General features: G+C 38.7%; 1 protein-coding gene across 13 annotated transcripts in view; it reads left to right on the top strand.

Moving 5' to 3' along the window:
* The window catches only part of CASK (calcium/calmodulin dependent serine protein kinase), a 375,002-nt gene that overhangs the window by 172,532 nt on the left and 176,266 nt on the right, over positions 1-26,204 (top strand). For all 13 annotated transcript variants that reach the window (XM_018044583.1, XM_018044579.1, XM_018044576.1 and 10 more), the window contains exons 4-5: positions 13,662-13,739; positions 18,190-18,262. In XM_018044583.1, the coding sequence (XP_017900072.1) occupies positions 13,662-13,739; positions 18,190-18,262 (151 nt within the window). The remainder of the gene's footprint in view (positions 1-13,661; positions 13,740-18,189; positions 18,263-26,204) is intronic.

Below are 26,204 nucleotides of genomic sequence, written 5' to 3'. Positions count from 1 at the left end.
CATAGAGAGGCACAGATTCTTAGGGCCCTAAGAGATCAGTAGAGGAAACGTTTGGGAGCTGGAAAAGGCAGGCTGGCTTGTACAAAGTTGATGAAGAGCATCAACGTAAGTGTAGGAGAGAGAGAGGTGGAAAAGGGGAGAGAGGACATTTCCAGCAAGCTCATAAAGCATAAAAGTATTGGGAAAAGATGATGGGACATTTGTGAAGACATCAAGACAGTACCACAAGAAAAGCCCTGAATTAGAAGAAAATAAAGTTGTGGGTTTTTCTAATCAATAGAGATTGATTTGTGTATGCGGGGATAGAAGCATCTATCAGCAAACTTACGTATAGAGAATTCATTTAAACCATATCAACAATAAAGTATTTACATGTATCACCTGGGAGGATGGAAATGGAGGCTCTGCATTTTGAAGACACCACTAGATGGTTCTAGAGCATGGGGTCCCCATGACACCATGAAAATGCGTTTGTTCTCCAGAGCCCTTCTTCATACTGTGACCTTCTTAGCTATAATCTCTTGTCTTCCATTAAATGACTCAGAACCTTGAACAGAAGTTAGAAGGTTCCCTCTTTGTAAACTGAACATTTGGGTGCATGGTCTCTAAAGTCAAACTGCCTGAGTTTAAATCCGGGCTCTGCCACTTACTAGCTATGTGATGTCTTAGGTAAGTTACGTAATATCTGCTGTTTCTCAGTTTTCTCGTAAGTGAAATAAGGGCGGTAAAAATACTTAACCTCATAGACCTCTTGTAACTGTTAAGTGAATTAGTGCATGTAAAGCGCTTAGAAAACACCTGTCACATAGTAAGCACTCAGTAAATCCTAGCTTTATTACAACATAGCAAGATTATTTGCTTTTGAACTGTATATAAAAGGAATCATACAGTTTATGTTTTAAGATTTAGCCAAATTTTTGTGTACCTATAGCTATTTGATCACTATTTAATAGTCTATTTTGTAAATATATTAATATTTTATCCATTCTACTAGCAATGGACATTTGGATTGTTGACATCTAGGGACTATCGTGAATAGTACTGCTATGAGCATTCAGGTCCACACAAGCACATATTTATTTGAAGAGACTGTCTTTGCCCAATACTCTGTAGTAGTTACTTTTTTGTCCTATATCTAGCATCCATATATATATATGTGTGTGTCTGCGTGTGTGTGTATCTGTTTCTAGGCTTGCTCTTATGTTCTACAATCCTGTTTGTCTATCCTAGTGTCAATAGCATAGTTTTAATTATTTAGCTTTTTATTATAAAATTTTGAAGTAGAGCAAATCTTCCCACCATATTGTTCTCCCAAAATACCTTGGATCTTCTTGTCCTTTTGCATTTCCATATACATTTTAGATTCTGCTTAACAGTTTCTAATATGATACCTGTTGGGATTTTGATTGGAATTCCATTGAATTTATGCTTTAACTTGGGAAAGATGAGCTGTTTACAATACTGAGTCTCCCAATCTGTGAACAAGATAATTTTCTTTCCGTTTATTTTCGTTGTTTAATTTCTCCTTAAAAAAAATCATATTCTTCTGTCTAGAGATCCTATATATCATTTTATTTGATTTATTCATATGCTCTTTAATGAAAAATTTTTTTAATTTCATTTGTTTTATGACAATAATTTTGCTAAATTCTGATTCATTTTCATTTTTCCTTAGATTATTTTGAATATTCTGCATATACACTTATACCATCTATAAATAATGATGATTTGAAAATTCTTATACATTTCATCTCTTTATCTTGCCCTTACTGCTCTGGCTAGAACCTTCACAATATTGTTAAATTGTTGGAGTGGACATTTTTGCCTTCTTAATTTAAGAATTTCTTAAGGATTTAAATCCATAGTTTTATTAAATATTTTTTCCTTTTATTGAGGTGCTCACTATTTTTTCTTCCTTAATCTACCTCAGTGTACAGAATTCTATTAATTGAATTCCAAATGTTGAAACAGTTTTGCATTCCTTTGGTAAACCCATCTTGGTCCTGTACAGTTTTTCAATATAGCTCAGTATAGTTTCGTTTGGCTTATTTGCATCTGTGTTCATTAGTGAGATTACCCATTAATTTTCACATGCTGTCCTTAACAGGTTTTATATCTAGCTTAAGCTAGCTTCATAAAATGAATTGGAAACTGTTTCTGCTTTTTATTTATTTTATTTCTCCTCACAGTGTTCAGTAGAACTTGTGAGAAATGCCATCTAGGCCTATAGTTTTCTATGGCAGAAGGTTTTTAATTGCTATTTCAGTTCCTTTAATCAGTAAAGAATTATTTAGGTTTTCTAATTCTTTTTGTGTTTTGATGAGTTATTTTTCTGAAAATTTGTCCATTACATATAAATTTTCAAATTTGTGGCATAAAGTTTTGATATCATCTTTTTAATGTCTGCAGGATATAGAATATCCCCTTTTTTATTCTTCATACAGGCTGCTGTATATGTCTGTTTTTTAATTCAGGCTTGCCCAAAATTTATCATTTCATGAGGAACAAGTTTTAACTTTGTTAATCCTCCCAGTATCTGTTTGTTTTCCATGTCATTGGTTTCTATCCTTATTTCCATCTAATTTGTTTGACTTTAATTTGATGATTTTTTATAACTTACGGAGATGGATGCTTATCATAAATCTTGAACATTACTTCTTTTAAAATATTAATATATGCATTTATAGCATATAAGTTTTGATGCATTGATTTTCATTATTATTTAGTTTTAAATATTTTCTCATTTTCTAATGATTTTATTCTGAGATCTGTGTAATAAAAGTATATTGTTCAGTTCTCAAAATTGGGGTTTTTCTAGTTCAGTTGTGGAAATCTTTTCCAAGCATGTTTTTTTGCTTTGCCTTTTGCCCTGTTTTTTCTTCATTAATTTCTTCTCATTATCATTTCCTTCTGCCCCTTCATTGGACTTAATTTGCTGTTCTATTTAAAAAATTTCTCCTGGTGCAATGTCACTGACTTCAGCTTTTATTTTCTAATATTTTACATCAATGTTTATAATATTTATGTTAAATTTAAATAATTTTTAGTATTAAGACTGCCTTATAAATACTATTTTAACAACATACTGAAGGAATATTTTTACATTTTATTTTTTAACATTTAGAACTATTTTTACTATGACAAAAATGGTAATACCTGTTCTTTTTTTTTTTTTTAAGTAAAAAGGAAACAAAAAATCCAGAGTCCTACCCATTTACTGTTTAACACTGTGTTGTAATATCCAAAAATTTCTCAATACATTTGAATGCACATAGATAATGCATATATGTTTGTACATCTTAATATATTAGGACATCTTTCTATATCAATAAATATACTTCTATAGCATCATTTTAATGGCAGCATAATATCCTACTCTGGATTTACCACAGTTTATTTAATCATTCTCTTTTTGTTGGGCATTTAGGTTCTTTCCCACTTCTCCCTATTAAAAATAGCTGTGATAAACCCTTGACATTCAGTTCAGTTCAGTTCAGTCGCTCAGTCATATCTGACTCTTTGCGACCACATGAATTGCAGCACACCAGGCCTCCCTGTCCTTCACCAACTCCCGGAGTTCACTCAGACTCACATCCATCGAGTCAGAGATGCCATCCAGCCTTCTCCTCTTCTGTCATCCCCTTCTCCTCCTGCTCCCAGTCCCTCCCAGCATCAGAGTCTTTTCCAATGAGTCAACTCTTCACATGAGGTGGCCAAAGTACTGGAATTTCAGCTTTAGCATTATTCCTTCCAAAGAAATCCCAGGGCTGATCTCCTTCAGAATGGACTGGTTGGATCTCCTTGCAGTGCAGGGGACTCTCAAGAGTCTTCTCTAACACCACAGTTCAAAAGCATCGATTCTTTGGGGCTCAGCTTTCTTCACAGTCCAACTCTCAACATCCATACATGACCACTGGAAAAACCATAGCCTTGACTAGACGGACCTTTGTTGGCAAAGTAATGTCTCTGCTTTTGAATATGCTATCTAGGTTGGTCATAACTTTTCTTCCAAGGAGTAAGTGTCTTTTAATTTCATGGCTGCAGTCACCACCTGCAGTGATTTTGGAGCCCCCCAAAATAAAGTCTGACACTGTTTCCACTGTTTCCCCATCTATGTCCCATGAAGTGATGGGACCAGATGCCATGATCTTCATTTTCTGAATGTTGAGCTTTAGGCCAACTTTTTCACTCTTCTCTTTCACTTTCATCAAGAGGCTTTTTAGTTCCTCTTCACTTTCTGCCATAAGGGTGGTGTCATCTGCATATCTGAGGTTATTGATATTTCTCCCAGCAATCTTGATTCCAGCTTGTGCTTCTTCCAGCCCAGCGTTTCTCATGATGTTCTCTGCATAGAAGTTAAATAAGCAGGGTGACAATATACAGCCTTGACATACTCCTTTTCCTACTTGGATCCAGTCTGTTGTTCCATGTCCAGTTCTAACTGTTGCTTCCTGACCTGCATATAGGTTTCTCAAGAGGCAGGTCAGGTGGTCTGGGATTCCCATCTCTTTCAGAATTTTCCACAGTTTATTGTGATCCACACAGTCAAAGGCCTTAGCGTAGTCAATAAAGCAGAAATAGATGTTTTCCTGGAACTCTCTTGCTTTTTCAGTGATCCGACAGATGTTGGCAATTTGATCTCTGGTTCCTCTGCCTTTTCTAAAACCAGCTTGAACATCTGGAAGTTCACAGTTCATGTATTGCTGAAGCCTGGCTTGGAGAATTTTGAGCATTCCTTTACTAGCATGTGAGATGAGTGCAATTGTGCGGTAGTTTGAGCAGTCTTTGGCATTGCCTTTCTTTGGGATTGGAATGAAAACTGACCTTTTCCAGTCCTGTGGCCACTGCTGAGTTTTCCAAATTTGCTGGCATATTGAATGCAGCACTTTCACAGCATCATCTTTCTGGATTTGAAATAGCTCAACTGGAATTCCATCACCTCCACTAGCTTTGTTCGTAGTGTTGCTTTCTAAGGCCCACTTGACCTCACATTCCAGGATGTCTGAGCTCTAAGTGAGTGATCACACCATCGTGATTATCCTGGTTGTGAAGATCTTTTTTGTACAGTTCTGTGTATTCTTGCCACCTCTTCTTAATATCTTCTGCTTCTGTAAGGTCCATACCATTTCTGTCCTTTATCAAGCCCATCTTTGCATGAAATGTTCCCTTGGTATCTCTAATTTTCTTGAAGAGATCTCTAGTCTTTCCCATTCTGTTGTTTTCCTCTATTTCTTTGCATTGATTGCTGAGGAAGGCTTTCTTATCTCTTCTTGCTATTCTTTGGAACTCTGCATTCAGATGTTTATATCTTTCCTTTTCTCCTTTGCTTTTCGCTTCTCTTCTTTTCACAGATATTTGTAAAGCCTCCCCAGACAGCCATTTTTCTTTTTTGCATTTCTTTTCCATGGGGATGGTCTTGATCCCTGTCTCCTGTACAGTGTCATGAACCTCATTCCATAGTTCATCAGGCACTCTATCAGATCTAGGCCCTTAAATCTATTTCTCACTTCTACTGTATAATCATAATGGATTTGATTTAGGTCATACCTGAATGGTCTAGTGGTTTTCCCTACTTTCTTCAATTTGTCTGAATTTGGCAATAAGGAGTTCATGATCTGAGCCACAGTCAGCTCCTGGTCTTGCTTTTGTTGACTGTATAGAGCATCTCCATATTTGGCTGCATCGAATATAATCAATCTGATTTTGGTGTTGACCATCTGGTGATGTCCATGTGTAGAGTCTTCTCTTGTGTTGTTGGAAGAGGGTGTTTGCTATGACCAGTGCATTTTCTTGGCAAAACTCTATTAGCCTTTGCCTGCTTCATTCTGCATTCCTTGGGCAGATTTGCCTGTTACCCCTGGTGTTTCTTGACTTCCTACTTTTGCATTCCAGTCCCCTATAATGAAAAGGACATCTTTTTTGGGTGTTAGTTCTAAAAGGTCTTGTAGGTCTTTCATAGAACCGTTCAACTTCAGCTTCTTCAATGTTACTGCTTGGGGCATAGACTTGGATTACCGTGATATTGAATGGTTTGCCTTGGAAACGAACAGAGATCATTCTGTCATTTTTGAGATTGCATCCAAGTACTGCGTTTCGGACTCTTGTTGACCATGATGGCTACCCCATTTCTTCTGAGGGATTCCTGCGCACAGTAGTAAATATAATGGTCATCTGAGTTAAATTCACCCATTCCAGTCCATTTTAGTTCGCTGATTCCTAGAATGTTGACGTTCACTCTTGCCATCTCTTGTTTGACCACTTCCAATTTGCCTTGATTCATGGACCTGATATTCCAGGTTCCTGTGTGATTCATGGGGTCGCAAAGAGTCGGACACAACTGAGCGACTGAACTGAACTGATGCAATATTTCTCTTTACAGCATCGCACCTTGCTTCTGTCACCAGTCACATCCACAACTGGGAATTGTTTTTGCTTTGGCTTCATCCCTTCATTCTTTCTGGAGTTACTTCTCCACTGATCTCCAGTAGCATATTGGAGAAGGGAATGGCAAACCACTTCAGTATTCTTGCCTTGAGAACCCCATGAACAGTATGAAAAGGCAAAAAGATAGGATACTGAAAGAGGAACTCCCCAGGTCAGTAGGTGCCCAATATGCTACTGGAGATCAGTGGAGAAACCCTTGTCATTAAAACTCAGTAAATAATCTGATTGTTTCCCTTGGAATGAAATCAGTGGATCAAAGGACATGCCCATTTTTAAGACCTTTGTCTAGCATTATAAAATTGTCCACTGAAAAGGTTGTATTAATGTATTTTATTTGTCATCAGTGGATTACCTGATACAAGATAAGTTTCTCCAGCACTGAGGAGTGTGTCTTTTGGAGATGGGGCTGTAGCTAGCTTTCCATACTGGAAGATTGGATCTATGCCCCAACTGCTTCTTTCAGCCATTTCTATATTTCTGGGTTTAATAATAGCAAGACCCCAGTCTTGAAATGTAATGCCTCAATCTTGCATGAGTTTTGATATGTAGTTTTTATTGTCATTATTAGAAATACTAGAAATGCTTTTTAATTTTCAGTGTGATTTTGCCTTTGATTCATAGGTTATTTAGCATGTATTTCTCAATTTCCAAACATTTGGGAATTTTCTAGTTATTTTTTAAGTTTCTAATTTAACTATACTGTGATTAGAAAACATACTCTGCTTGCAGTTCTTTCAATTTTATTGGGTCTTAGAAAGCCACTTCTGCAATATCTTGAGTTGTAATCCAAACGAGTATTTTGTGTGTGTGTATGACATCACTTTTACTTGAAAGGATGACTAACAGACAAGCCACAGTTACCCAAACTTGAGTATGTGGCAGACATTCAATTAGAAAAATGAACAAAGTAAGCCTGCTGCTTCCAGGGAAATAACTCACAGTAGTTGTTGCCGGTGATGAAATTCAAAATTTTCAAGTGAAAATTAGAATTTTGGAAAACTTAAATCTGCCACCATGAGCTTAACAGCTTCCCACGGCTTAAAGGGGTGTGTGTGCATGCGTGTGTGCGTACACTCAGTCATATCCGACTCTTTGCAGCCCCCTGGACTGTAGCCCACCAGGCTCCTCTTTCCATGAGTTTTTCCAGGCAAGAATACTGCAGTGGGTTGCCATTTCCTCCTCCAGGGGATCTTCCTGACCCAGGAGTTGAACCTGCATCTCCTGCATTGGCATGTGGATTTTTTACCCCTGAGCCACTTGGGAAGCCCCCCAGGACTTAGAGTGTTTCTAATGTAATCAGCAGTGATTTTTAATATCATGTAATCAAACATGTCAGTATTAGGAAATTCTGCATGACTCAGTGGACTAGTGTTTTTCAAATGACTAATGCATACTGTTTTGGGGGACTTTCATGGTGGCTCAGGTGGTAAAGTGTCTACCTACAATGCGGGAGACCCAGGTTCAGTCCCTGGGTCAGGAAGATCTCCGGGAGAAGGGAATGGCAACCCACTGCCTCATGCGGAGAGTTGACTCATTGGAAAAGACTCTGATGCTGGGAGGGATTGGCGGCAGGAGGAGAAGGGGATGACAGAGGATGAGATGGCTGGATGGCATCACGAACTCGATGGACATGAGTTTGGGTGAACTCCAGGAGTTGGTGATAGACAGGGAGGCCTGGCGTGCTGCAATTCATGGGGTTGCAAAGAGTCGGACATAACTGAGTGACTGAACTGAACTGAATGCATAATGTTATAAAGTTATACACATAGGTAAAAGGTCTAGTCAAAGAAAAAGAACTTAGTAGTTGACCTAGAAATTAAAGTATACCTCCTGACTTATAAGTTATTGTTGTCAAGTATTTATATTTAAAATCAATCAATCTCCTCCTGGCATACCCCACCCCACCCCACTACCTGCTGCTGCTGCTAAGTCGCTTCAGTCGTGTCCGACTCTGTGCGACCCCATAGACGGCAGCCCACCAGAATATATTATATACTGCAATTTTTAAAATGCAACTCCTTATGTTTCCACCCTGGAGTATGAGATATTTTGTCAGAGCCTTACCCCTTGGTGGACTCTTCCGTAGTTTGTGAGAAGAATAGCACTTTCTCTCCTCTTGGATCACCCTGTAAATCTGCATCAGTGAAGTTGCTTAGTCGTGTCCGACTCTTTGTGACCCCATGGACTGTAGCCTACCAGGCTCCTCAGTCCATGGAATTTTCCAGGCAAGAATACTGGAGTGGGTTGCCATTTCCTTCTCCAGGGAATCATCCCAACCCAGGGATTGAACCCAGGTCTCCCATATTTCACACAGACACTTTACCATCTGAGCCACCAGGGAAGCCCATCACTTCTATAGAATTCCCCAGAAGTGAAACCTCTTGCCTCCACAGCTGCCTTCTTTCCATAACCCCTCCATATCCCCAGGGCAGAAGCAGCTCTTGCTTCCCTCTTTGAGTTCTAATCCTTTCTCTGTTCTCATAGGTAGTTTTTCACTGTTTACGCTGTTAATTCTTTAACACTTAAAAAAAATTTTATTGGGCTGGCCAGAAAGTTTGAGTTTTTCCGTACCCAATATTTCATCTAGATTTTGTAGTTGTTTGTATCACCTTCGGGGGAAATGCTGATCAGAGAAATCCAGATTTGATCTGTTCTTTACAGTGCTCCTCAAAGAATAGTTTGCAAATTCTAGTCTACCAGTCATTTACCACTCTATAATGAGATAAGAACAGAAATTGAGTATAAACATCCAGAAACTGTTAGAATAATTTATGTTGCTGTGAAATCACAGCATGTGGTTTTGTATGTTGTAAAAAATATATTAGCTCTTAATATGCTAGAGTGTGTGTGGGGAGAGGGGGCGGTGAAAGGTAATCCTTCATCACAGTGGGGCTTCCCTGGTGGCTCAATGGTAAAGAATCCACTTGCAATGCAGGAGACACGAGTTCAATCCCTGGGTCAGAAGGATCCCCTAGAGAAGGAAATGGCAACCTACTGCAGTATTCTTGCCTGGGAAATCTCATAGACAGAGGAGCCTGGCAGGTCTGTGGGGTCACAAATGAGTCAGACACAACTTAGCAACTAAACCACCACCACCATCACAGTTAATTTGAGAAGCGCTTCTTCATACAAGAAGGTACTAGTCTCCTACGAGCCTTCTCTTTCTTTGCTTTTATAGAATAGATTGTAGAGGAGGAAAGAAAACTTTCTCCGTACTCTTATATCAAGTACATCGAGCCTGCAAATTAAACAGACAAATGGCAAATTAACAGGAGAAAAGATTTTCATTTGCACATGGTGGGCAGTAGGGAGTGGGCATATGCCTAGGAGAAAGTGAAACCCACAGAGACCCAGAGCCTTATATACCACTTTAACAAAGAGTGAAAGTGAAGAGCCTAGACAAAGGAAGGAAGGGGGAGTTTGGGTATCTAGGGTTGGAAGTAAATTGTAGGAAGGTAATCAGAAAATATGGTAAAAAAGAGTTATTTAATAAGGTTTGTTACACAGGTAAGTGTGGTTTTCTTCTTCCTGGTACATGAGAGGGGAACACCTTTACAAAAGGAAATTTCTGTCCCTTTGATAAAGGGAAATTAATGTCCCATTTTTAGGCAGAATGGAGGAGGGTAGAGTGTTTTTCTGTATCTGCTGATTTTCAGTTGCCTTCAGCTCAAAATAATCCTCTGCTAAAGTGGCATATTTGGGGCTGGAATACTTTGATCCCTTCCACATACTTACAGCCATACCTTGTCCCTCTAGACCTGTGATGTGTTTTGTTTGTTTGGAGCATTTGTTTTTGGTTAATTTTTAAATTTTTTATAAGTAATGAATGTGTATTACAAAAGTTTTAAAATTCAGATAGATGAAATGAGGGGCAGTTAAGATCATTGATAATCCCACCACTTTTGACAATTCAGAGTAAACATCCCATAGTTTTTCTCTGGGTTTAGTAAAGAAACATTCTCCATACTCTTCCATAGCAGGATTTCTTCTCTTTCTCATTTCATTCCCTCAGAATGGAACCAACTAATGAAATTCAGAGCATGCTTATTGAAGCTTCTTGGCAGCCTCTGAAACACCCTAAGATGGGAAGCCAAAGAGAAAACCAATAAGAGACGCCTTATAATTGTTTTTAAAAGCATATTATCAAGTAAAGTTTGTCAAGAATTAAGACATTGAACTTTTTGTTCAAGATTATTATACTGGGATTGTATGTTTTATGAATATGTATATTTTAAGTTTCTATGATGAGTAAAATTTGCATAAAAGTATTTTTAGCTTTTCTTTCTATCTCATGAAATTTGAAATTAATATCAATATTAATTTTACTTTAATATCAATGTTACAAATAACTAATCAAATAGCTTTAATAATAGAAAAATTACTTTCACAGTAATGACTTACTTTCAGACTAAAGCCTCAAAGAGCATGCATGCATGTTTTAAACATTACATAGGCGGTTTTGTTTGGTACCCCTGGTTATGAACCATTGTATTAAAAAATGTATAATAGACAAAAGATCCCATTTATAATAGCAACTAAAAATATAAAATGCCTTGGGGTAGGGAACCCAATAATCAATATTTGGAACCAATATGAAGAAAACCTTAAAATTCTAACCCAGAGACATAAAAGGAAATGGAGATGGATATCATTCACAGATGGGAATGTTAGGAAAATGTTAATTTCTACTTGTTAATCTATAAATATAATACTATTTCAGCAAAATATTTTTTAAAAACTTTTTAGTGTTTGAGAAATTGATTTTAAATTTCAGCTGGGAGAAAAAAGAGTCTCATAGGAAAATGTTGGCAAAGAGTAATAACAAAATGAGACTTATTTTGCCAAATACTAAAATAGATACTATTGCAGAATTAAAAATGGTATCAGACTAGATACCAAAATAGTGAAAAAGATTAGAAACCTAAAAATAATTTCGTATGTGTATATGCATATGTAGAAATTGTCATTTCAATTACTAGTATTTTCACATATGTCCAGGAACATGAATCGATTCATGCTGGTAACTGTAGCCCAGGGCAGTAAATGATTTCCAGTTATTTCCCACTGACTGGTTCCCTCTTTAAGTGTTTGCCTCTCACCACCTTACTACCTTCTTCCACCCTTAGGATTTTTCCCCCTTTCAGATCCCTCCAGAAAGCCTTCCTCTGGCTCTACGGATTCTTATTGCTTTATGATGCAATCAGTTTAGCTCTCTTCTTTGCCCAGCTCTTCTCTCATCTAAGATGCATAGTGCTTATCCTCACATTTCGCAATTAAAAAGGAAAAAGGCTAAACAAAACTCTAATTCCCTCACTATGTGTTTTTAGTCTTCACAAATGAACCATCCAAGCTTAAACTGCAGCCAGCTTTAAAAATAGTGCTTTTCTTCTCCCCACAACACAAAGAAATGAAAAATATTCAACCTCTCTAGTAATCAAGGAAATGTAAATGAAAGCATTTATGGGTGACTTTTTTTCCTCCTATCTGATTGGCAAAGATTTAAAAGAATAATCATCCTAGGAGAGGCAAGCAAAGTAGAGGAAAGAACACTTTCACACTCGGTAGTTGAGGAGTAAATTGTTGGAAGTTTTCCAGTAGTATATGTATCAGAAGCATTCTTTTCTCTGCCTCTTGACCTAGCAACTCTGCCTGTAGGACTGTTGCAGGTGATCAGGGTTGTTCACGTAGATGCATGGTCACATTCATCTGGATTTTATTTCTGATGATGCAGAATAGGCCCTGCCATACTTTACAGTAGACTGAGCCATCATGAAAATTAGTTGAGAAAAGAATCCTATTGAGCATTGGCAAAAGTTCATTGGCCATGAAATGAAAACTAGGTAAACCTGGTAAAGCTTCGTATAAATGTGAAAGTATTTTCATATAATATGGTCAACCAATCATTAAATATTTACTGTGTGCCTAGTATTCTGCCAGGTTTTGGGTGGGAATATGTTGAAAGTATAAAATATACTTGTTCTTTTAGAACTTCATGCTATGTTTGAACTGTTGAGCTTGAATATGTATATTTGTTCCTTACACACTTAGTAGGTGTAGCTGTAGATAATGGAAAGAGCATCGCATACAGGTAGGGACTTGAATTCTGTCCCTGTCACATATGTGTCTACTCACTTAGACAAATTATTTGAGAACATGAAGGATGCTGACCTCATGGGGTGATAGTAAAAATGAAGGGAGATAAAACAAGGAATGCTTTCCATGATGCTTGATGAAGAGTAATATTAGTAATGATTATTAATTAGTTATTGGATTTCCCTGGTGATTCAGTGGTTAAGAATCTGCCTTGTAATGCAGGGGACATGAGTTCCATCCCTGGTCGGGGATGCCCCAACTCGCAATGCCCCACTGTTTTGCCAGCAAAGGTCCGTATAGTCAAAGCTATGGTTTTTCCAGTAGTCATATACAGATGTGAGAGCTGGACCATAAAGAAGGCTGTTGTTGTTGTTCAGTCCCTCAGTCATGTTGCACTCTTTGCAACCCCATGGACTGCAGCAAGCCAGGCTTCCATGTCCTTCACTGTCTCCTTGAACTTGCTCAAACTCATATCCATTGACTCAATGATTCCATCCAACCATCTCATCCTCTGTTGCCCCCTTCTCTCGTCCTCAATCTTTACAGCATCAGGGTCTTTTCTAATGAATCAGCTTTTAGCCTCAGGTGGCCAAAGTATTGGATTTTCAGCTTCAGCATCAGTACTTCCAATGAATATTCAGGACTGATTTCCTTTAGGATTGACTGGTTTGATCTCCTTGCCGTCTAAGGGACTCTCAAGAGTCTTCCGTAGCACCACAGTTCGAAAGCATCAGTTCTTCGGCGCTCAGTCTGCTTTATGGTCCAACTGTCACATCCGTACTTGACTACTGGAAAAACCATAGTTTTGACTAGAGGGACCTTTGTTGGCAAAGTGATGTCTCTGCTTTTTAATACACTGTCTAGTTTTGTCATAGCATTCCTTCCAAGGAACAAGTGTCTTTTAATTTCATGGCTGCAGTCACCGTTTGCAGTGATTTCAATGTTAAGATGGTTATAATGTCCTTTATAATTGGTATCTATTTTTCATCAAAAGGAGATTTAAATAATTTATTATAATCTTTAGCTATAAGTCAACTAAAAACTTAGTTATAATGTATTCACTTTCAATGTTTTTTTCCTGAAATTTTCTCTTTCCTTATCTTCTTTTTCATGTCTCTCTACAGTATGGATGGAGCAGATCTGTGTTTTGAAATCGTAAAACGAGCTGATGCTGGTTTCGTATACAGTGAAGCTGTTGCCAGGTATGTAATTTGTATCAACTTCCCAAAGTAAAGGTAGAAGTAAAAGGGAAATCACATGACAAGGAAATCACATGAAGCGTCCTGCTCTTTGAATGACAAGCAGGCTGCCACTCTTTCTTACAAGGAGCATCTCTTAATGTGCCTTAGTGGAACCAAACAGTGACTGGAAATACAAAATATTAAACAGTGAATTTATTTATATGGATTTAGAATTTAACATCACCACTGCCATCTTTTCCATTTCTGATGACTTTTATACAAAGAGGAATTTTATAAGTCAGGAACTATGTAGAAGGAAACTTGGGGTTTTTTTGGTGTGTGTTCGATTTTGCTTTTTAGCAGATGTGCCTCGTTAGTTTTTCAGTTTGCCTTTTAGTGATAGCAGATTGTTTTGTGACCAGTTAATCTGAGAAAAAGCATGGAACAGCAGCAGAACAGAAATAACAGCACAGTTTTTCTGCTAAATATATTGGATCTCCCAATCAAGTAGTCATCATTGTCCCAAGTGGAGAAGTTCCTACTCAAAATAAAAATTTAATATGAAAACTCACAGGAGCCATGCACTGGGTCACTTGCCTATAGATTTGGAGCAGTACAGCTTTCTGCTTTGGTGACACTCAATCATATCATAAATACCTGCTCCAATAAGTTGCCTTTTTAATACATGGGTTACAGCAACCCTCTTTAGCCACTAACCATGGTATGTTAAAGGGTTCAAACCTATAAGTATTTATTAAAACTTTCTACCACTTGGGAAACAATTACCATTAAATGATTATAACATTCTCCCTCCTACCATTCTTTTTATAATTATGGCACAATGGACAGATATGGCTGAAAACAGCTTAGGGACTACTGCTGCTAAGTCGCTTTAGTCATGTCCGACTCTGTGTGACCCCATAGACGGCAGCCCATCGGGTTCCCCCGTCCCTGGGATTCTCCAGGCAAGAACACTGGAGTGGGTTGCCATTTCCTTCTCCAATGCATGAAAGTGGCAAGTGAACGTGAAGTCACTCAGTGGTGTCCGACTCTTCGCAACCCCATGGACTGCAGCCTACCAGGCTCCTCCATCCATGGGATTTTCCAGGGAAGCGTACTGGAGTGGGGTGCCATTGCCTTCTCCGACCCCCATGCAACTTTAAGCTCAGAGTGACTTGACTTTCTTCAAATTCTTTGTGTAGTCTTCTCCTGACTGAACAGCAAGGGACCCCATTTCGGGAGGTGGAGCAGCCATAACTATAACACAAGATAAAGAATATACTAAATTTTAGGTAGCTGCTGTTTTCTACTCCTGGAGCTAGGGAGAGGAAGCAAATGAGAGTTTATATATATTAACTTTATTTACTTCCTTTAACTCCTGATTTATTCATGGTAGAACTGAGGCCAAACATCCTTTTTTATTTTGTGCCATGTTCACTAAAAATATATTCTAGGATTTTCTTTTTTTAATCCCATTTTGCTTTAGTATTCTTATCACAAAAGTTTTTATTTTGTATTGTATTTTAGAATTAAAAACATTCTTTAATAATCAGTGCTATCTTGATTTTTCTTATGGCATAGTGGTATGCCACTTTCTCCTACTAAATGAAACCCTCAGATTTTGCATAGCATTGTTCACATTTATTTCTTCAAGAATTAGAGTTTTGTATTTTCCCATATTGTTATTTTCAACAGCAGTATCAAATAGGGAAAACTAAATATTTTGGACGTTGATTTTATAAAACAGTGAAACTTGATGGAGGAAGATGACTTTTTCCGTTTTGAACCACAAAGACACTGGAATACCTGGCAGATAGACTATCAGAGTTGATGTTAAACCACTACTGCTTTTACTCTGTTCCATACTCATCCATTACTTTGCCAACAAAGGTCGATCTAATCAAAGCTAAAGTTTTTCCAGTAGTCATGTTTGGGTGTGAGAGTTGGACTATAAAGAAAGCTGAGAGCCAAAGAATTGATGCTTTTGAACTGTGGTGTTGGAGAAAACTCTTGAGAGTCCCTTGGACCACAAGGAGATCCAACCAGTCCATCCTAAAGGAAATCAGTCCTGAATATTCATTGGAAAGACTGATACTGAAACTGAAACTTCAATACTTTGGCCATGTGATGTAAAGAACTGACTCATTTGAAAAGACCCTGATGCTGGGAGGAGAAGGGAACGACAGAGGATGAGATGCTTGTATAGCATCACCAACTCAATGGACATGAGTTTGAGTAAACTCCGGGAGTTGGTGATGGACAGGGAGGACTGACATACTGCAGTCCATGGGGTCACAGAGTCAGACACAACTGAGCGACTGAACTGAACTACTCATTTCTATTACTTTTCTTTAACTTTGAGCCTGTCTCTGCCACTGTGCTAGGTGTTAGAACATAAAGAATACCAGTGTTGTAGAGATGATGTCATAGAGTGAAATGACTGGAGGTCTCTCACAATCTTGAGATTATAGGAAAGTTAGATGTTTATATACATCAAGATGAAAGTCTGTTGATTTTAAAAATCCACCTATACTGCTGTTAAAATGGTGATTTTATGAAAGAAACTTACCAGAATGGACCAAAGAAAAGAGTAATATTGGGATCAATAAATGACATTGCAAAGAGAGAGATTTGGCAAAATTTATTAAAACCCTTCCTAAAAATGACAATAGGGAGGGACCTCAGCAAGTTTGATTAGCTTTGTCCCCTGTCGCAGAGTACCAGTGACCATGTAACCAAGGGCACATAGATCCTGCCTTTGGCTTAGAGCGTTCAACCAGATGACTTCTACTTTCCTTCTCTCTGATCCTATACTCCATTGTTGGGAAATGCAGCTTGTATCAGTTGTTCTAGTGAGACCAAGTGAAAGAAGACTCAGACACCAAGTAATCATACTGATAGTGTTGTTTTTCTCCAACTGGCTGACCTTCGAGAGGAGTAGCAAAGCGTGACATGAAAGAAAACTGCACTGAGTCCTTACAACCCAATTACTGATTACCTCTGTTTTTCAGAAGTGATGAGTTGTGGAGTAAACTAACACACAGGATCAGATTATCAAATCAAACTCTCACAAATCAGAGAGAGATTCTTCCCTAGCACCAGGCTTTACTGAACAATTGTAAGGATACAGCCAATCAAAAGACCCAGCTGAAGCTGAGCGAGATCTGGGCCTTTTAAGGGCAGCTCTTCACTTCTTCCTGCATCAGAAAAGCACCGCTGACCCAGAATAGATGAGGTCTCTACATGAGGTCTGTGAGATTGCACACACGGAGGGGAGCATTTCAATTATGAAGCATCTCCATTGTGTATCTTGGAGAATGGTATAGCTTATGCACCATCCTCCACAAAGCCATTGATGCCTCAGGGATCCTGGGTTCTTTTTATGTTAGGCAGTCCTTAGCCAGGGACATTCTGTTAAGGGAATTCCAGAGATAAGCTTTCTTCAGCCTTTATTTTAAAGTTTGGAGAATGAAAGATCTAGATAGAAAAAAACAAAATTAAATAAATACTAACCAAGAAATAATGCTAAGTATATTGCATTTCTATGTCATGGCTGGTTGGGAAGGAAAAGGGGAAAAATGAGAAAGGAAGATAGTAGAAAGAAAATGACAGATATGTAGGGAATAAAATTCAGAGGAAGAGAAGATGAAAAAGACCCTTAAAGAAAAAGAGAAACAGTAGGATTACAGAAGAACTTTAGAACTGAGAAAAGGAAGTCGAAGTAAGTTCTCAAGTAATACTGAATGAACTGCTCTTGTCACACCCAGTGGCTGGTTGACCCTAGGAGCACTTTTAAATGCTCACTCCTCTGTTCTTCTCCTGGACCCAGTGCAGAGCCTCGGTGGACCCTGCTGGCCTTGTGAGGAGTTTGATTTTCCTAGGACTTCAGCCCAGAAGGAATCTGCTTTGTTCAAGGATACTCCATCTAATACTTGATTATGTTGCAAAAAGAAATTATAGGCATAAGGGGGTTCTCTCTTGTTTATTCTTAGAGCTAAATGGAAATAAGACAGCTAACCAGCCTCTGCTGGCAGATGAAAGGCTCTACCCCTTGAGTTAGAATTCTTTGTGTACTTCTGAGCACTGCTCACTTAATAGCAATCCAGAGTAACTAAGTAAAATTAACTGAGTGTCAGAGAACTGTTATTTATTTTTTTCATATTTTAAGGTTGAATGTTTAGTTTGCAGAGCTATTTTACCTAGAAGCTGTGTGAATGTGTGAAAATTCCTTTGACTTAGGTATCTTAGAAAATGTAAAACACATTATTTCTTCATAAAGCTCATTAATTTATGCATCTGCCAACTTTTTCATTACTAAGCTGTGCATTCCACCAATCTTGTCTGCTCAAACGAAAAGTGTCCGTGGGCAGCGAGTATGAACGTGGGAGTTACAAACTAGGGACATTGTATATTAAGTTTTAAAAATAAAAGGTTTTTTTTACAGTTCTAGATTTCTTTTGTTTTTCTACAGTCATTACATGAGACAGATACTGGAAGCTCTACGCTATTGTCACGATAATAACATAATTCACAGGGATGTGAAGGTAAGTCATTTTTATTACTAACTTTAATATTTGTGAATAGATACTGACTTATAGCAATGATAGTAATGAGAAATTTTTCTTTAATGTTTTTATGAAGAACATCTTAAAGTTAATTTTACTTACAAATAAAAATTTGTTGAACTGGTTTATATTTGGAGGGTTTAGTAATTCTTAATAGGAACAATTTTTTATCATTTCCATTTCCTTATTTTTATTAAAATGTACATGCATTCTAAAATTCCATTATTCTTTCTTTATCATTGTGTGTGTGTGTGTGTAAGAGAAGTGTGAAAATCTAGCAAATAGGAAGAACAAACAGTATCCTGCACTAAGTTAATTGAGGGGAAAATGAGAATTTGGTTGATATAGAATAGTTCATCACACTTACACTTCTGTAATGTTGCAATGTAGAATAGTCAGCATTTTATTTTCTTTGCAGAGAGTTTTGAAACATAGTCTGAAGTCATAAATTATAATATAGTTTGTACCCTTAGGAATATGAATATTACCATTATTCAGTTTTTATGCCTGTTTGATCCCAGTATCAATTCATGAGAGCTGTCAGTTCCTGGCTCATTATGGTGTCAGGGGAACAAGGAAGCATGAAAGAAAGGAAGACATGGCCCTTCTGCTCATGCCCACCCCTTTTCAAGGCCTTGAGTCACTAAGAGCCCCTGCACTCTCTCTGGCCCTGTTGTCCACTTTCACGTGCTCCTATTTTGTCACTGGTTTCTCTCTAACCTATAGCATCCGTAGGTACAGAGCTCTTCTTCTCTCAAGAAATAACATCAAAGGCCTGGCTTCTTCAGTGGACTTTAATGGTTAAGACAATTAAGTAGAATTTAATTAAATTTTCTATAACATCTGAGAAATTTTAACTGAAATTCTGGTGGTTAAAAGCTGAGGGAAAGCATGAGCAATTCCAAACCCATCTGGTGGAATGTTATAATAGCAATGAAAAAATCATTGGAGAAATGTACAAAATACACATTAGTGTAAATTAGTTGTAAAATATCTTATTCTTTTCAAATGTGGTGATAGGAAAGCGATATTGTTATTATCTCCACTCAACATTTTAAACAACTCGGTGGATACATAGCACTTTTATAATCAAGTATTCTTCAGTTATGCAAACAAAGAGAGTGATAAGTGTAGAAAGATAAGGGGGGTGGGGAATGGCCAGTGATAGCAATATGCCGTGTTATTCTTTTGCATTTAATTAATAGAAGAAAATGCATATATACAGAATGAACTATATCTCCATAAATGACAATCTGTGGGAGTTCCCTGGTGGTCCAGTGGTTTAGACTCCATACTTCCACTGCAGAGGGCATGGGTTTGATACCTGGTTGGGGAGCTAGGATTCTGCATACCACACAGTAAGGCCCCCCAAAAAAGATCATTTGAAAACTTAAAATATGTAAAACAGGGGGCTTCCCTGATAGCTCAGTGGTAAAGAATCCACCTGCCAGTTTAGGAGACATGGGTTCTATCCCTGGTCCAGGAAGATCCCAATGCTGCAACTCCTGAGCCTGTGCGCCATGCAACTAAGCCCGTGCGCCACAATTACTGAGCCTGTACTCTCGAGCCCACATGCTGCAGCTACGGAAGCCCATACGCCCTGGAGCCCATGCTTCGCGACTAGAGAGGCCGCTGCAATGAGACGCCTGCACACTGCAACTAGAGAAAAGCCTGCGCAGCAACAAAGACCCAGCACAGCCCCAAATAAATGAATACAATGTGTAAAAATATGTAAAATAAATTCTGAGTTCATATAGTAGCATTGTGTTAAAGACTGTTGCTCAAGAGGCAATTTTTTTAAATTAAGATATAGTTAACATTTAGCATTATATAGTTTCAGGTATACAAGATAATGATATATGTATATATTGTGACATGATCACCACAGTAAGTCTAATTACTCTCTGTCACCATGCAAATGTACAGTATAATATTATTGACTAGTCACCAGGCTGTACATTACGTCTCATGACTTATTTATTTTTGTGACTGGAAGTCTGTACCAGTTACCCCCTTCACCCATTTTGTCCCTCCAACCCTCTTTCTCTCAGGCAACCACCATTCTGGTCTCTGTGTCTGTGAGTTTTGTTTTGTTTGTTCATTTGTTCTGATTTTGAGATTCAGTGTATAACTGAAATCTTATTTGTCTGTCTCTATCAGACTTACTCAACATAATACCCTCAAGGTCCATCCACTTTGTCACAATGGCAAGAATTCATTCTTTTTTATGACTGAGTAGTATTCTGTTGTGAGTGTGTGAGTGTATATATATAGACACACACACTATATCTTTATTCATTTCCCCGTCAATGGACACTTAGGTTGTTTCCATCTTGGCTAATGTAAATAATGCTACAGTAGCATGGGGGTGCAAATATCTTTTTAAAGTAGTGTTTTTGTTTTCTTCAGATAAGTACTCAGAAGTCAAATTGCTCAATCATTTGGTAGTTCTTGTTGAAGGTGAAAGTCACTCAGTAGTGTCCAACTCTTTGCAACCCCATGGACTACACAGTCCATGGAATTCTCTAGGCCAGTATACTGTTGTGGGTAGCCTTTCCCTTCTCCAGAGGATCTTCCAAACCCAGGGTTCAAACCCAGGTCTCCCACATTGCAGGCAGATTCTTTACCAGCTGAGCCACAAGGGAAGCCCAAGAATAGTGGAGTGGGTAGCCCATCCCTTCTTCAGTGGATCTTACCAACCCAGGAATCGAACTGGCATCTCCTGGATTGCAGACAGATTCTTTACCAACTGAGCTATCAGGGAAGCCCCCATATGGTAGTTCTATTTTTAGTTTTTTGAGGAACCTCCATACTGTTTTCTAGAATGACTGCACCAATTTACATTTCCACCAATAGTGTATGAGGGTTCCCTTTCTTTCTACATCTTCACCAACACTTGTTATTTCTTACCTTTTTGATGATAGTCATTCTAACAGGTTAGGAGGTGATCTCTCATTGTGGGATTTGCATTTCCCTGATGATTAATGATTTCGAGCATCTTTTCATGTACTTGTTGGCCATCTGTCTTATTTGGAAAAATGTCTGTTAAGATCCTCTGCCCACTTTTTAAATCAGATTGTTTGGAATTCTGTTACTGAGTTGTAAGAAGCAATTTTATTTTGAATTCTGTTCTTGAGAGGTAATTATATCAGCATCATATGAGAAATAATGATGGACAACACACTCTACTGTAATACTTTCAATAATATAGTCAGTCAGCTTTTTGGTTGGCCGTGGTATAATGACAATCCAAAACCAAATACAATCCCTAAGTAGTTACGTTTGAATACTATGCTTCAGCTTTCATTTACATTCTGATTGATTTATTCAACAAATATCCAAGTACCTACTTCACACAGTATACTGTGTTTAGAGCCCTAAAGGCATTATGGTCTCAGTAGACAGATGAGATACTGTGTCTGTTACCAGCTACTACAGATCAACACACAGTGACTTATAGCAATCACCATTTATTTGCTCTCAGTTCTGCAGTTGGGCAAAGTTTGAGGAGGACTGCTCAATTTTGGCTCACAGGCTGTTGGCTAAGGTGGCATGGCTAGTATCCACAAAGCCTTCACTCACTTTTCTGGCATCTCAGCAGAAGTAAATAGAACCGCTGGAAGCTGGCTAGGTCCTCTTTGCAGTCTCTCATTCAGAACCTCTCTCTCACCTCATGGCCTCCCTTTCTAGCAGGACAGTGTCTCACGGCACCAAAGGAGCAAAAATGAAGCCTCAACCTAGAATTGGCACCATGTTATGTCTTCTGCCTTCTGTTAGTCAAAATGTCACAAGAGTGGCCTGGATTCAAGAGGAGGAAAAACAGGTTGCGCCTCTTAGTTAGAGGAGCAACATATGTGCACAAGGATAGGAGAACTTGTTCACGGCCATCTTCGCAGATAGGCAAAACAAATAATTATCATCCAAGGTATGGGGTGGGAAATATTAAAAGGCAGAGTCAGAAAATTCATGGAGAAAGTTGCATTTGCTAGTCTTGAGTCATGGGAGAGTTACAACAGGATGAGAGGACGTTTCAAGCAACAGGAATAGTGTAGGCAATGGCTCAAAGTTACCGTAATAAATTTTAGTAAGTTTATTATATCTAAGGCACATGCCAAATAATTTTGAGGAAGCATCCAGAAACATGAACTTCCCAGGTGGCAATGGTAGTAAAGAACCTTCCTGCCAATGCAAGAGATGCAGGTTTGATCCCTGGATCAGGAAGATTCCCTGGAGGAGGGCATGGCAACCCACTGCAGTATTCTTGCCTGGAGAGTCCCATGGACAGAGAAGCCTGACAGGCTGCAGTCCATAGGGTTGCAAAGAGTCGGACACAACTGAAGTGATTTAGCATGCACACACACACATCCAGAAACAGTCTAAGGAAGGGAAGAGAGAAGTGATTCTCAAACTGCATGTTAAGAAGAAACCACCAGAAAGGGCACCATTGTTGAATTGGGAAGCAGACTCTCAACACAGGACACACATTATTGTTGATATTCTTTATATTTCAGTATCTGAAATCTATACATTTCGTATGGTAACTGTAGTGTTCACATTTAGCTAATTGGTAAATTGAGATTGGGTTTGTTTTTTTTCTGAAGACATCCATCCAAAAATACATATTGAGTGCCTACTGTGTGTTTGGCACTATCCTAGGAACCAGAGATACATCATCAAACAAAACAGACCAAATCACTGACCCTGTGGAGCTGACTTTCTGGTTCAGGGAGACAGACACTGATCACTGAGCATAAATAAGTCAACTGTATAGTAGGTTAGAGATGTGGAAAGGACTACAGGGAAGAAAAAAAAGAGCAGCCAAAGGGATGAGGACTGCTGGAGAAGGGGTTGCAGTATTAAATAGGGTGATGAAGCAGGCCACATTGAGCAGTTGACCTCTGGCAAGGAGAGACGGTGGGCTAACTGACACCAAAGGAGGAGGATTCTGGGTAAAGAAAGGCAGGAGCATAAGTGGCCTGTTTGAGCGAGAGCAAGAAGGCCAGTATGATTGAAGCAACGTGGGCAAAGGGGAGACAATAGTAGATGAACTTAGAGAGGAAAGGAGGGGAGGAGAACCTTTAACCTTTACTCTGACAGAACTGAGGATTCACCAAAGAGTTTTGAACAAAGACAGATGGTGATCTGACTTTCCACGGTAACAGGAATATGTTGCTTTGTTGCTCTAATAGATTGAATAGGGGCTCCAGGGTGGAACATGGGAAACAAGAGATGGTCCTGCCTGGCAGGGCCAGAGTGGTAACAAGGAAGTGATTTTTTTGTTTTGTTTTTAAGTAGATTCCAGGTATATTTGAAGGTTTTGTCCACAGGATTTGCTAATATAATTTCAGTAGCTTAGATAACCCAAAGTAGTTTCATTCAGGACCTTATAGATGTTTTCCAATGTAGTGATCTTTAATAATAATGCAACTTTAATAACAGTACATTGCCCATGGCTAATAATTTAAACTTTCACTGGATATGTTCTTACTCTTTGCTTATAATAACAAATTTTGCAGCCTAGTAGCTTTTCTTCACATTCAGATAGTGGATATTCAGTGACTTGTATGGATATAGATTTCCTCTGTATATAGATTTTGATTTCTATAGTGAGTTTTTGTCAAAGTTTTCTTCCTTTTTACTCAGTAAAGAAAACAGAAGACCATTGCAACAGTCCATTCCTTTGAGAAAAATTTAAATTATTTAATCGTCTCTTTTAGCTAGCCAAGAATATTCCCATTTTCTCCCTTGTTCTGGTTCTCATTCTCCTTCTCTCCCTCCTTCCCCTCCCCCCAAGTTCTTGGCATAGATCCAGAAGCATTGGGTTTCAAACATTCTAGAATTATATTAATAATACTTTTTTCTTTACTTGGTAGGCATTTCTTTTTGAAATCAGAATACCTGAGTCTAAAAATGTTTGGTTGTATCAGGTTACATTTGAGTCTATGGTGCCATGTGATGTGTAATGGAAGCTGTTTGTTTTGAAGAAGCAGTTTCATATGAAATTGTGTAAAATGTAATTGTATAATTCTTTGAAGACTCTTGAGAGTCCCTTGGACTGCAAGGAGGTCAAACCAGTCAATTCTAAAGGAAATTAGTCCTGAATATTCATTGGAAGGACTGATGCTGAAGCTGAAGCTCCAATACTCTGGCCATGATGCAAAGAACTGACTCATTGGAAAAGACCCTGATGCTGGGAAAGATTGAAGACAGGAGGAGAAGGGGACGACAGAGGATGAGATGGCTGTATGGTATCACCGACATGATGGACATGAGTTTGAGCAAGCTCCGGGAGTTGGTGATGGACAGGGAAGCCTGGCGTGCTGCAGTCCATGGGATCAAAGAGTCCGACACGACCACGCGACTGAACTGACTGACTTAAGTTTGGAAAGATGTGTCATCATAGTACAGCATCTCCCAGCAGCCGTACACACTGGGGGCCAGGTTCTTTAGTGTGGGGGGCTGCCCTTTGTGTTGCCACCTCTACCTACTAGATGCCAGTAGCATTTCCCTGCTGTGTGACGCTCAAAACTGACTCCCAACATTTCCAAATGCCCCCTCAAAAACCACCCCTGGTTGATGCCCACAGTCATAATATTCTATTTCTCATGCTTTGCCTCCCTACAGGCATTAAATATTACATGTATGCAAATTTCTTTTTTCTATCACCTTCCCTTTTATTCCTGTTTTTTTCTCGTGAAAGGATGTGAAAACTTTCATTATGTTTCAGTGTTTTCTTCCTCTCACCCCTAAATGAAAAGTACTTTAAAAAAAAAAAAAGTCCAGTTTTTTAAGTAAATGCAACTCCTGGCTCCTTGCTGGCCTTCGTTGGCTCTGTTCAGCCATGAGAGTCGCCGTTTTATTGTCTCTCCTGTCTCCCAGAGATGCCTCACAAAGCATCACTTAAGTGGGGAGAGAAAACCAAGCCTCAGACCTTTCTGCGCCATTGACCTACTGACGTCTGATTTTAATAAGACTTCAACTTAACTTTAAGTTGAAGTTAAGCCACTTCTTTGAGCAAACTGCTTGACACACAGTCCCTTTCTATTCTGAATAGGGCCTGTGCCCAGGAGATTTGGGGGCTCCGGTTTAGTTCTCAGAACTGCAAAACCCCAAATCGCACAACTGCTCAGCCAGGAACCTCCACCCAAGCATCTCTGTGTGTGCTTCCTTTAAATGGTTTCCTTGCTAACCCATGAACACGCCCGGCTGCTCTCTGGCCACCTTCTGGTATCAGTTCTCCTTTCACCAGCTGAGGGCCAGACTTCATTATAAATGGGCGTTCATCACATCACACTAGTTGCGGTGGCATTGTGGATTTCTTACGGTATTTCTTCCTCCATCTCTCTTGACATTTATCTTACATCTCTTACCACAGCTCCCCAAAAGTCCCTCATGTTTATATTATATAGAACATTGAGAGTTTCCTTAAGATGAAAGTAAATTCTGTTCTTTATTATAATAAGCACGCAGGCTTGCCTTCTCTGTTACTTTTGTAAGATTGTCTAGCATAATGTACATGTTCAGCATGATCGTGGGGTTTTTAATACTTAGAAATACAAGATAAATTTAAGATGACCTTGCTTCTCTTTTTCCACCCATCCCCCGTTTCAAAAAAACATCAGCTCCAACTTTCTTTTGTTCAGTAGATGCGAGTACTTTCACTGCTGGTTCCCTTCTGAGCCAGCAGTGGCAAGCATGTACCATACAGCCAATGCATTTGTACTGTAGTAACTCTTGCCACTGATATCAGTTCACTTTGAATCCCAGGGCAGTCAAAGAAGGCTCATGGCATTAGGTTGCAGGATTGAAATGCTTAGCAAACTACCAGTGCCCCTCTGTGGTGGTTTGCCAAGCAAGATTCCCTCTCAGCTTGTCTTCGCATATTTGCTCAAAACAGCTCTCTTCGCATATTCGCTCAAAA

Source organism: Capra hircus, unplaced genomic scaffold (assembly GCF_001704415.2).
Source record: "Capra hircus breed San Clemente unplaced genomic scaffold, ASM170441v1, whole genome shotgun sequence".
Classification (NCBI taxonomy): Eukaryota; Metazoa; Chordata; class Mammalia; order Artiodactyla; family Bovidae; genus Capra; species Capra hircus.
The sequence above is the reverse complement of the archived record's forward strand: the minus strand, read 5'-3'. Positions and strand labels throughout refer to the sequence as shown.